General features: G+C 42.2%; 1 protein-coding gene across 2 annotated transcripts in view; it reads right to left on the reverse strand.

Moving 5' to 3' along the window:
• amot (angiomotin) overlaps positions 1-12897 on the reverse strand; it is a 117114-nt gene that overhangs the window by 50752 nt on the left and 53465 nt on the right. For both annotated transcript variants that reach the window (XM_080187954.1, XM_080187955.1), the window contains exon 2: positions 7232-7399. In XM_080187954.1, the coding sequence (XP_080044080.1) occupies positions 7232-7399 (168 nt within the window). The remainder of the gene's footprint in view (positions 1-7231; positions 7400-12897) is intronic.

Here is a 12897-nt window from a genome sequence, read left to right on the forward strand (position 1 = left end):
CAGGAAGAAAAACCATTAGCACAATTAGTAGAGATAAAACAATGCAAGTCACAATCTCCAATTTTTGTTTTATTCTTCATTACATGTGCACAATGAAAATATTTTAAAAATTGAAAATGATTAAAAGTAGAATTACAGAAGAATTGTCTTCAGAACCAAAACCTTGTCTTGTTTACGCTTCCGTGTAAAGCTTTAAAACAAACTAAAGAAATTTAAAAGTAACATTTATTCTTCATTAAAAGGAAATGTTCTATTCCCTCCTACTTCCTCACTGGCTATGTGAGTACTTAAGAACATAAGAAATAGGAGCAGGAGTAGGCCATCTCGCCCTTTGAACCTGCCCCGCCATTCAATAAGATCATGGCTGATCTGAAGTGGATCAGTTCCACTTTCCTGCCTGCTCCCCATAACCCTTAATTCCCCTGTCTATCAGGAATCTAGCTACCCATGACTTAAATATATTCAGCAAGGCAGCCTCCACCACTTCAACGGGCAGAGAATTCCAGAGATTCACCACCCTCTGAGTGAAGAAGTTCCTCCTCAACTCCGTTCTAAACTGCCCCCCCTTATTTTGAGGCTGTGCCCTCTAGTTCTGGTTGCTGGTAAATTTGATGCATTTATTGTAAATAAATCACATTAACTCGGTAGATCCCAGATGGTCTCAGTTTGAGTTTGCCAATATTTCCCAGCTTTGCCTCACCACCACCTCTCATGATTCCTGCACCATTATCCAATGCTCAGTCCTGGATGAGAAATTTCCTCCAGTGAAATATTGGGAAGACCAAAACATTGTTTGTGGTTCCCAGTACAAAATCTATTCTCTAGCCTCCATATCTCTCGTCTGGCAGGTTTTATTGACAACGTGATTCACTCACATTTCACAAAGTTTAACAAACCGGGGTAACGATTGCCAAATGAGGTCAGCAAAAAATTTATATTCAAAAACTCTAATATTTCAGAAACATTGAACATGCAGGAGCATGTCATCCAGACCAATCATACCTGCAGTAAGCAGAGCGGAGCTCAGTTAATCTTCAAGTAGCAAAACTGTTCAAATCAAACTTGAAAAAAATTATACATTAATTCTGAGACTTGGAAAAATATATATATTACACTGCTGCATTTCCTTCCAGTGTACAAAGCTCATGGTGGGGACCTACCTTGATATCAACCTCCTGCCATCACAGCATTGTTAGAAGCCCACAAACTATGGCAACAGTCTTAGACTAAGTCAGACTGTTCTCAACCTCGATGTCAATCTCATATTCATGCCATCTTGATATTTGTCTTGTTAACATCTCGCAACTTCATCTATCTCAACCCATCTGCAGCTAACGCCTCTATACTTAATGATACCAATGGATTCCTTGCTGGTCTCCCACAATCCATTCATTGTACACTTGAGATCATCCAAACCTCTGCTGTCTATCTGAACTTGAAATAAGCCCCAATCACCTATTAGCTTGTGTTTGCTGAAATAGCTCGTGATCAAGCAATGTCTTTACTTTAAAATTCTCTTTCTTGTTTCCAAATTCCTCTATGGCTTTACCATCTTTATGCCTGTAATCTTCTCCAACCCCACAACCCTCCCAGGTACCAGTGCTCTTCCAACTCTGGCTTCTTGTGCAATCCCCATCAGTGGTCATGCCTTCAGATGCCTAGGCCCTAAGCTCTAGAACTTCCTCCCTCTCTTGCTTGCCTCCTTTAAGACGCTCCTTGAAACCATTTTCTTTGACCAAGTTGACCTAATATCTATTTACATGGCTCAGTGTCTTTCTTTGCTTTTTAATGCTCCTGGAAGCCCCGAGACATTTTCCTATGTTAGCGGTGCTGTATAAATGTGAACTGCTGTTGTAGTGACAAGGTCATAGGTCAAGGGAGAGATTTGGACAACAGAGGAAAAAGTAAACAGAATTGAACTGGGATTATTGCTCTTAAATAAACCATAATGGAAGAGTCCATGAATGAACATTCAGCAAGAACAACATTGGGTCAAGCAACGATAGTCAGGTTCTCATTGATAGTATAAAGTGTTTTGAAATGTCCTCTGGTCATAAATACTATCTTTTTTTCTTTTTGTGGTCAATTGCTGATACTGAAGCAATGATGGCCTGACAAGGTGATAACCTGCTGGCTTCCATGAAACTGTTGCTCAGCGTAAGCTTCAAGCTTAAACAAAAAGGGCCGAGGATCAAAAACAAACTCAAGTTTGGGGTGTTGGAGGTGAATGGGCTGAGATCCTCTCTCTGCACAAAACTCTGCTCTCTGTCAAATGTGGTATTCTTTTTCTCTCTGGCAAGAATACAATCACTCTGACTGCCAGGGCTGCAACAAACAGCCTGTCACATGAAAGGTTATTCTGTCATTCCACTGTTCAAATATAGAGAGGCATGTAAAAGTAAATAGTGCCATTGTCCAGTTGCTGTTTAAAAGAAATGAATCAATAATACAATCCAGCTCAATTGTGTACATGCAGTGATTAAACTGTATGGAATGTGGTTCCACCTCTTGTGGAATTTTTATAAGCTCTGCTGATCCTGTAAGATACACCAACTTATAATTTTATTAAGGAGTGCTGCACCTTCTCCAAAAGCAATTACTGTGCACCACAGCTATTTTTTTTAAACGGATGGTCGTACAACAATTTCTAATGAAAGTAAAAACAAAAGTCCTGAGAAAGCTCAACATTTGCATTGGTTACTTTCATCTAAATTAAATCTTAAACGTTCTGATGAAGGATCCCACACAAAATTTTAATCTATTTTTCCCATTCGCTGCCCTGCTGTACGTATCCCGCACTCGCGTTTCTGGTTCAAAGTGCAGCCTTTGTAAATTTTTTTACTGATTAATCAATTCCAATGCATTCAACCCAGACTGGCGTATCATCAACAATTTATTGCATAAAGAGCATCCTTCAGTGGCTCTCATTCAACTCATTATTAAATTAGTCTAATGTGCTTTAAACATTATACCTGAGAGCTAATGCTCCAAAACAGTGACAAAATGTTAAACTGGACAGATCACTAATACCACATCTCAGTATAAAAGTTCAAGAACTGCCACTTTTAATCATGTAAAAATGTGCTTGTAGTCTGTTACATCATACAATCATTACAGTGTAGAAGGACACCACTCAGCCCATCAAGACTATACTGACAATCTCACCCAGGCCCTATTCTCGTAACCCCAAGTATTTACCCCAAATAAGCAGCTATTTAGCATGGCTAATCTACCTAACTCGCACATCTTTGGACCGTGGGAGGAAACCGGAACACCCGGAGGAAACCCATGCAGACATGGGGAGAACGTGCAAACTCCACAGACAGTGACCTGAGGCTGGAAATGAACCCGAGTCCCTGGCACTGTGAGGCAGCAGTGCTAACCACTACATCACCCATGGATTTTGAATAGAGTCCATGCAAATAAAGGGAACAGAAAAACAAAGTAGTTTTGTCACTCACTGCATCACTTTGGCAGCAACACATGGATGAGACACGACAGGGTGAAAATAAAGTCACATCCAAGCCAATAAGCAGTAATGTTACACTAAATATTTCTTGTGCGATCGTCTTCACTCATCATCTCACGTTCCTCCCTGTTGCTACCAGTATTTTGCCATCTCTCCAAACAACCCAACATTCGGGTCAAAATATATAATTGCACTGTTTCCATTATTCAGGTAAACACAGTATGAACATTTTACACTGTCCTTTACTAGAAACCTAGCAACACCAAAAAGGTTACCATTATTTGTTGGATTCATTATGCAAATTAATTAGTTAATGTTTGTATATATATCAGGACACTAGCTTCTATGTAGGAGGCACTAATGCATTTTAAAATTGCATTTCATTTACTGATTGCTTCATTTAGGTGTTTTTTTTGTGATAGACAGTGAGGGGAAATTAAACAAAACATCAAGTTAAGGTGGCACCAGATGAAACTGTCACTTTCTGGGGGAGAAGGCACGAGTCCTTAATTGAGGAAAAGCGGGATATGGAGTAAGATAACATTCAAGAGAAAACATACTTTGCTTCTTTACATGAATTTTTCAATATTTTCTCCTACTCGCTCGTGAACCCCTTACGTTATTCCCTAGTCAAGAGGTGCTCTACATCCAGGTATCAGCAATAAAAGGCACTTCTACTTTACGTTAAAAAATATTATTCGCATAAGTTATTTCAGTGCTTGGCGCTCCCTTTTGTTTTATTTTTAACCTTGGATGCTGAGCTCCAAAAGAAAGTAAAAAGTCTGACAACACCAGGTTTCAGTCCAACCGATTTATTTGATAGTAAACTCACTAGCTTTCTTCGTCAGGTGACGAAGAGGGAAACCTCAAAAGCTTGTGAGTTTACTATCAAATAAATCGGTTGGACTAAAACCTGGTGTTGTCAGACTTTTTACTTTTTGATAGACATGGAATAGTCTGTTCCACTTGGCTGCAGCTATTTGTACTTCAGAGTATAGCGACAGTAGGTGAACATGAGCCTGGATAACGCAATTAGCCTATTGTATTGTGAATCTCCCCAATGCTGTGAGTTGGCTTCCAATAAGCATCTCACGCAGGTAGCAAATGTGCGTGCAGAAACTCAGATGACAGTTACTTCAGAAGTACAAACGCATATCCTAATCTTTTCTTAGCCTCTAACACAAGTAGTCACCAATTGTCTTTTTAAGCCTCTTATAGCTATGGTTCAAAAATTTTAATTTCATAAAGCACCTATTCCCTGCTTTTCCAGTGTAAGATACAGCATTATTTCCTTCTCAAATTAAGTGCTACTCTGTAGCACAGTTGATAGCACTCTCTCCTCCAAGTCAGGTAGTTACGGATTCAAGTACCAGTCCGGGAACTCCAGCGCGATATCTAGCTTGAGACTGCAGCGCAGTGCTGAGCGAATGCTACACTGTCAGAGGTAGCATCTTCTGGATGTGACAATAAAACTAATGCCCCACCTGCCCTGTTAGACAGATATAAAGATTTCATACAGCAAGGGAGATCTGCAAATATCCTGCCAACATATCCCTCAATCAACACCTAAAAACTGATTCAACAACAGAACATACTGGAATATCTCAACTTCTGGGAAGAGAGAATAGAGCCAATGTTTTGAGTTTGGATGACCATTCATCAGAGCTCTAGAAACGGATTATCTAGTTATGAACATTACTCTTTGTGGGTTCTAGCTGTGTGTTAATTCATAAGAACGTAAGAAATAGAAGCAGGAGTAGGCCATCTAGCCCCTCGAGTCTGCCCCGCCATTCAATAAGATCATGGCTGATCTGAAGTGGCTCAGTTCCACTTTCCCGCTTTCTCCCCATAACCCTTAATTCCCCTGTCTATCAGAAACCTCTCTACCTGCGTCTTAAATATATTTAGCGAGGTAGCCTCCACCACTTCAACGGGCAGAGAATTCCAGAGATTCACCACCCTTTGAGTGAAGAAGTTCCTCCTCAACTCTGTTCTAAACTGCACCCCCCCCCCCCTTATCTTGAGGCTGTGCCCCCTAGTCCTGCTGTCCTTTCTGAGTGGGAAGAACCTCTCCACCTCTACCCTATTCATCCCTTTCATCATCTTATACGTCTCAATAAGATTCCCTCTCATCCTTCTAAACTCCAACAAGTACAGACCCAGTCTATTCAGCCTCTCTTCATAGCTCAACCCCCTCATCTCCGGTATCAGCCTAGTGAACCTCCTCTGCACTCCCTCCAAGGCCAAAATATCCTTGCGCAAGTGCAGCGACCAAAACTGCACACAGGACTCCAGCTGCGGCCTCACCAGTGCCCTGTACAGTTGCAGCAAGACCTCCCTATTTTTATATTCAATCCCCCTCGCTATAAAGGCCAGCATCCCATTTGCCTTCCTGACCACCTGCTGCACCTGTAGGCTGGGTTTTTGTGACTCATGCACAAGGACCCCCAGGTCCCTTTGCACCGTCGCATGCTGCAGCTTTTCGTCCTGTAAGTAGTAATCCTTCCTACTATTATTCCTGCCAAAGTGGATAACCTCACACTTGCCAACATTGTATTCCATCTGCCAGGTCCTCGCCCATTCGCCCAGCCTATCTAGATCCCTCTGCAGACTTTCCACACCCTCTGCACAATTTGCTTTTCCACTCATCTTTGTGTCATCAGCAAATTTCGACACCTTACATTCGGCTCCCTCCTCCAGATCATCTATATAAATGGTAAATAGCTGAGGCCCCAGCACCGATCCCTGGGGCACTCCACTAGTCACCAACCGCCAATCCGAATAGCACCCATTGACACCCACTCTCTGCCTCCTATTTGACAATCCCCTATCCAAGCTAACACCTTACCCCCAACTCCATGCCCCCTAACCTTCTGTAACAACCTTCTGTGCGGCACCTTATCAAATGCCTTCTGAAAGTCGAGAAACACCACATCCACCGGTTCCCCTCTATCCACCGCACTAGACACATCCTCATAGAATTCCAATAACTTCGTCAGACATGACTTCCCCTTAACAAATCCGTGCTGCGTCTGCTCTATCAAACAATTCTTCTCAAGGTGCCTCGCTATTTCCTCTTTGATGATGGATTCAAGCATTTTACCTACAACAGACGTTAAACTAACAGGCCTATAATTCCCTGCCTTTTGCCTGCTACCCTTTTTAAACAGCGGCGTAACATTAGCTGTTTTCCAATCTTCCGGCACTTCCCCGGAATCCAGCGAGGTTTGGAAAATTCCTTCATTACAACAATGAGCTTTGAGATATCCAAAGACTGAAAGATATGACATGTATGCAAGGGCTTCATTTTCTTCTAAGAAATCTAAAGTTACCAGTCACATCCAGTGCAGAAGCAGCAGAATAAATAAGTGCCTACGCAATACAATGATATACTATAACATGAGAATAAAGAGACTGTTAGTTATGATTGGATCTACCATAAAACCCCAACAAAAAGAACATGAAAAATTCACCTTATCCACAGAACAGACAGACTTCCTGTGCACGTTCACTTTCTCCATTGTGTTCACGTGAAAAGGCAAAAAGCAGAATGAATTTCTAACTCACTCTTCAGTCATGGTCTGTTGTGGAAAGTTTGTTTCATTTATTATATTAAAGTTGTTTGTGTGTTTTAAGACTGAGTTCTGAGTCTTAGTCAATCTTTGGAAAACCTTGTACAAGTTCTGCAATCACTCCTCAGTTCTGAACAACTGTATAATGCATTAACGTAGCAATGTCATTTACATTAATGGTGACAAGTACCTGTTCCTGTTTCGCTCTTTTCAACGTCCTCCTCAGTTATTGTGGAGAGTTCATGCCTGCGCAGTAACTGGCTGTGTTCCTCCAAATAAATGGCATCCTGTTCAAGCAGACACTTGGCTCCTTGTCGGATAGGCTGCCGATTACCAAAATCGTTCACACACGGTGACTCTACCGGGAGGTTAAAGGAAAATAAAACATCAGCCAATCAACAGGTTCAGCTGCCTTCACTGCCCCATTGTAAACTGCAGCTCTTTATGTAAATTATCCCAGAACAAGATCAAAAGCATGCCAAAGAAATGAGATCACCTGAATTGCCTGGATAATCTTTAAACAATAGTACCTGAGTAATTCCCTTCAAGGTAAAATTGCCTGCCAAGTCTTCAATACATGAACATAATATAATGTGTGCATTTGATCAACAAAACAGATTACAGCCCAGCAGGATTAGATTGGGGAGACCACATCTAGAATAATGTGTACAATTTTGGTTTCCTTATTTAACTTTTACAGATGCACAATAGAAAGATCTTTTCTGGTTGTATCATTGCGTGGTATGGCTCCTGCTCTGACCAAGGCCATAAGGAACTATACTGGGTTGTGAATGTAGCTCAGTCCATCACGCAAACCAGCCTCCCATCCATTGACTCTGTCTACACTTCCCGCTGCCTCGGAAAAGCAGCCAGCATAATCAAGGGCCCTATGCACCCCGGACATTGTCTCTTCCACCTTATTCCATCTGGAAAAAGATACAAAAATCTGAGGTCACGTATCAACCGACTCAAGAACAGCTTCTTCCCTGCTGCTGTCAGACTTTTGAATGGACCTACCTCGCCCTAAGCTGATCTTTCTCTACACCCTCGCTATGACTGTAACACTACATTCTGCATTCTCTCCTTTCCTATGAACAATATGCTTTGTCTGTATAGTGCGCAAGAAACAATACTTTTCATTGTATACTAATGCATAAGAATAAAAAATCAAATTAAATAAGGAAAGATGCAAGTTCATTCAAAACCACTCAGTTAAAGTTTACTAGACTAATACCACGAATGGGCAGGTTGTCTCATAAGGAAAGGGTGAAGAAGTTAGGTTTGTATCCACTAGAGTTTAAAAGCATAAAAGGCAATTTCATTGAAACCTTTAAGATCCTGAGGGGTTTTGACAGAGTGGATGTGGAAAGCATTGGATTCTCTTATCAGATAATCCAGAACTGAAAGGTCACTGTTTAAAAAATAAAGGGTCAGTCATTTAAGAGCAAGATGAGGAGAATTTATTTTATCTGAGACTGTGAACCTCTGGAACTCTCCTCCTCAAAAGGTAGCAGAATCTCCAAATATTTTCAAGGCAGAGCTGGATAGATTCTGGGTTAACGAGGGGGTGAAAGATGATTGGAGGCTGGCAGGAATATGGGGTTGAAATGGTTGTAATGAAATGGTAGGGCAGGGGCTGAGTGGCCTGTCCTGCTCTTCAATCGTATGTTTGTTTGTTCTGATTTTGTTAGAACTCCAGAGGCAAAAGCATTTTGTAGGCAAGGGTAATGGACTCAAAACAGGAAAATATTAACAATAACAGAAAACGCTGGAAAATCTCAGCAGGTCTGACAGCATCTGTGGAGAGAGAATAGAGCCAACGTTTCGAGTCTGAATGACCCTTTGTCTGAGCCTCATGAGTTTTTATTTTCCACAGTAACCTTTGGTGAGGCACCTTATCAAAAACAATTCAATATCAGCTATCATTATGTGAATGATTTCCACCATGCATCCTGCTAAATACAGTTTTGAAAAATTAATAGTGAATAAATTTGTAAGTCATTTCAAGACTGACAGACGAAAAGTTCTTAAATATAATAAGTGCTACAGGAGTATTGCACCAAATTCATAATGGCAATCACATGAAAATAACACAATCTTGCATCTTTATGTTTGCTCAGATTGACACTAGACATAACAGCCTCTCCTATCTCTTCAGACTCTACGCACAACTTCCCATTACTGTCCTTGACTAGCTCTAATCGTACCCTAGTCATTCTTTTATTCCTGACATACCTATAGAAAGTTTTAGTGTTTTCCCTGATCTTACCTGCCAAAGACTTCTCATGTCCCCTCCTGGCTCTTCTTAGCTCTCTCTTAGGTCTTTTTCTGGCTAACCTGTAACTCTCAAGTGCCCTAACTGTGGCCTTCATGTCTCATCTTAACATAAGTCTCCTTCTTCCTCTTCACGAGCGATTCAACTTCTTTAGTAAACCACTGTTCCCTTGCTCGACCACTTCCTCCCTGCCTGACAGGTACATACTTATCAAGGACATGCAGTAGCTGCTCCTTGAACAAGCTCCACATTTCAATTGTGCCCACCCCCTGCAGTTTCCTTCCATATCCTATGCATCCTAAATCTCGCCTAATCGCATAATAATTTCCTTTCCCCCAGCTATAACTCTTGCCTCGCAGTATATACCTATCCCTTTCCATCGCTAGTGTAAACATAACCAAATGGGTTGAGAGAACATGTCTCATTGGTATTTTGGGTTATAATAAGACAATTCAATTTTTTGGATTTTTATATGGCACGTTAGAGAATATCTTTCTGATAATCCACATTTTTCAGAATATAACTTTTAAGTTTAGGAATTAAAGCTGAAACTGTAGAAAAGAGGGGTAACTGGTTGAGAAACTGGTAAAAGCAACCCTGAAGTAAATGCAATTCAAACAAGCTTGGGAGCTTATTACAAAGGTTAAAGCCATGTTTACTCAAGAGTTTAACAGCTGGAAAGGCAAAGAACCAATAAAGAACTGGAGACAATGTTTCCGGTTATTCCCATAAAAGGTATTCACATTGTTTCCCAGAATTAAGCAAAGCCTTGGAATTAAAAGGTAATTAATTTGCATTTTTACCCAGGACCAAGCCGTGTGACTGCAAGAAAGTACAAAGGGTTCTGAATGTAGCCCAGACCATTGACTCTGTCTACACTTGCCACTGCCTCGGAAAAGCAGCCAGCACACCCTGGACATTCTCTCTTCCACCTTCTTCCATCCTGAAAATGATACAAAACTCTGAGGTCACGCACCAACCAACTCAAAAACAGCTTCCTCCCTGCTGCCACAGACTTTTGAATGAACCTACCTTGCATTAAGCTGATCTTTCTCTGTACCTTAGCTATGGTTGTAGCACTACACCCTACACATCCTGCACCCTCTCCTTTCCTTCTCCCCTATGTACTCCATGAACAGTATGCTTGCAAGAAATAATACTTATCGCTGTATACCATGTGACAATAATAAATCAAATCAAAGGGTGAGCCACGCTGCCAAGAATTACAGTGCAGAAGGCAGCCATTTGGTGCATCATATCTGCACGGGCTCTCAAAACAAACAGTATGACTCAGTGTCATTCCCCTGCCCCTGCACATCATTTCTCATTCAACTCATCATCCAATGCCCTCTTAAATGCCTTGATTGAACCTTCCTTCGCCACACTTCCAGGCTGTGCGCTTCAGACCCGAACCACGCGTGTTATTGAAGATGGAAGGAGCATTGCGGGATTCCTCCTGTTCCGTTGTTATCTCTGTAAATTCAGTCTGGGACGGCAAGCTTGGATAATGTTTTGAAAAGCAGCTAAAAGAATCTGTCAGCTCTGAGTCTAACGTTGCCTGCAGATCGAGAGTTAAAGCCAGAACTACAGCTACAGTAGCTGAAATGCCAGGTCTACAACCCAGCCGGGGATCGGGAGCTTGTATTGTGTTTGAGGCAAAGTTGGTAAGGTGAGAAATGACTGTCGGATTTATTTAGCTGGAAGCCAGGTAATCCCCCCCATAAAAGGTGGTTATCCATCGCCAGTCACTTTGAAACCATAGCAGTGAGCTACTGGAGACCAAGGGGGCCTTTCTGAGCCACCGTACAGGAAGGCCCATGACTGAGCTATAGAATCCAGCATCGTGAGGTTTTAAAGGAAAGTTGGAATCTAGCTTAGCCCCAGGAGATGATGGCAGGCAGCAATGTCACTGGATTAGTAATCTAGAGGCCCAGGTAATGCATTGAGAACATGGGTTCCAATCCCATCATGGCAGCTGGTGGAATTTAAATTCAAGTAACAAATCCGGGATTGAAATCTGGTCTCTGTAACGGTGACCAGGAATTGTTATAAAAAACCCCAGCCGGTTCATTAATGTCCTTCAGGGATGGAAATCTGCCACGTTTACCTGGTCTCATCTACAAATGACACCAGGCCACCAGCAATGTGGTTGACTCTCAATGCCCTCGGAAACAGCTGAGTGAGCCACGCAGTACAAGGGCAAATAGGGATGGGCAACAAATACTGACCTTGTCAGCGATGCCCACATCCCACGTAAGAATAAAGAAAACAAAATTGTTGTTGATTGAACCATACAAGGTACAACACTCGAGTCTTCCAAAATAAAACTCTGTCCTTAATTCCGTTTCAACCTGTAACAGGACTCAGCCTTCACCCTGGTGATAATGAAGGCATTTATAGAAAAGCAAATTTCTACAACTGCTGCAAATCCAAACCAAACACAGAAAATGCTGCAAATATTCAGTTTCTCAGGCAGCAACTGTGGAAAGAGAGGAAAAAAAAGTTAGTGTTTCAGACCAGCGACCTGCCATCAGAACTGGGAAAAGCAATGGGACAGGTTCTTTGCAGGTACAGAAACGAGAAAATTTAATGAGAAGTTCTGTGATACAAAGGCAGCACCCATCATCATTGCAATCCTTTCACATTTTGTTATAGAGCAGGGGTCCCCAAACTAGGGTGTGTGCAGGGTATCCAGGGTGGCTGCCAAGTGACTGACAAACAGTTCACCAAGAACAAAGCACCAAGAGGTGGTGAATGCGCATGAAAGACACAGAAGGGAGGGTGAGTGTGTGTGAGGGGGGTGGGGGGGCGAGGGGATGTGCGTGTGTGTATGGGGGGGGGCGGTGTGTAAGTGTGAGGGGGTTATGGGAGTGTGTGTGCGTGAGAGAGAGGGTGTGCGAATGTGTGAAGGGGTGTGTGAGAGAGAGATGGGGGGAGAGAGTGTGTGTTTGAGAGGAAGACAAAGTGAGTGTGCGAGAAAGAGAGAGGGGTGAGTGTGAGAAAGGGGGTGGGGGTGCGTGTGTGTCTGTCTGTGTACGTGTGGCGTGCGTGTATATATAAGAGAGGGGGTTGAATGTGTATGAGAGAGAGGGAAGCAGTGAAAGAGAGGGGGGGCGAGTGTGTGTGGGAGAAAGAGGTGAGTGAGAGGTGTCTGTGTGAGTGTGAGGGAGCGAGGCACATTTGTTGTGTGTGTATTGAGGGAGAGGTGCATTGTCTGATCTGAAAATCAGCTTTCCAGCATCATTCATCTGATTAAAAATGACGAAAGGTAAGTATATTCCGATAAAGGAGCTTTATAATAATTACCAGATTACCCACACCTACCACGGGTGCTACTGCCAGTGGTTTGGCCAAGGGGGGCCATGTAGCTGGTGAATGTGTTTGTGACTGTCTGCTTCTTCCTAATTCCTGATATGTGCTAAGATAGAGCTAGAAAAGGCTTGTTTACTTTTGATTTCTGTTTTCAGACCTACTTTACGGCAAAAAAAAGGAACATTGACATTGAGAATGATTGGGGTTTCTCGATGTTCTTAGGAAACGACTGCTGGTTCTGTAAAGTTTGGAAAATGCTGCTTTACAGC

Source organism: Carcharhinus amblyrhynchos, chromosome 4, assembly GCF_965287045.1.
Source record: "Carcharhinus amblyrhynchos chromosome 4, sCarAmb.v2.hapA, whole genome shotgun sequence".
NCBI classification, from domain to species: domain Eukaryota; kingdom Metazoa; phylum Chordata; class Chondrichthyes; order Carcharhiniformes; family Carcharhinidae; genus Carcharhinus; species Carcharhinus amblyrhynchos.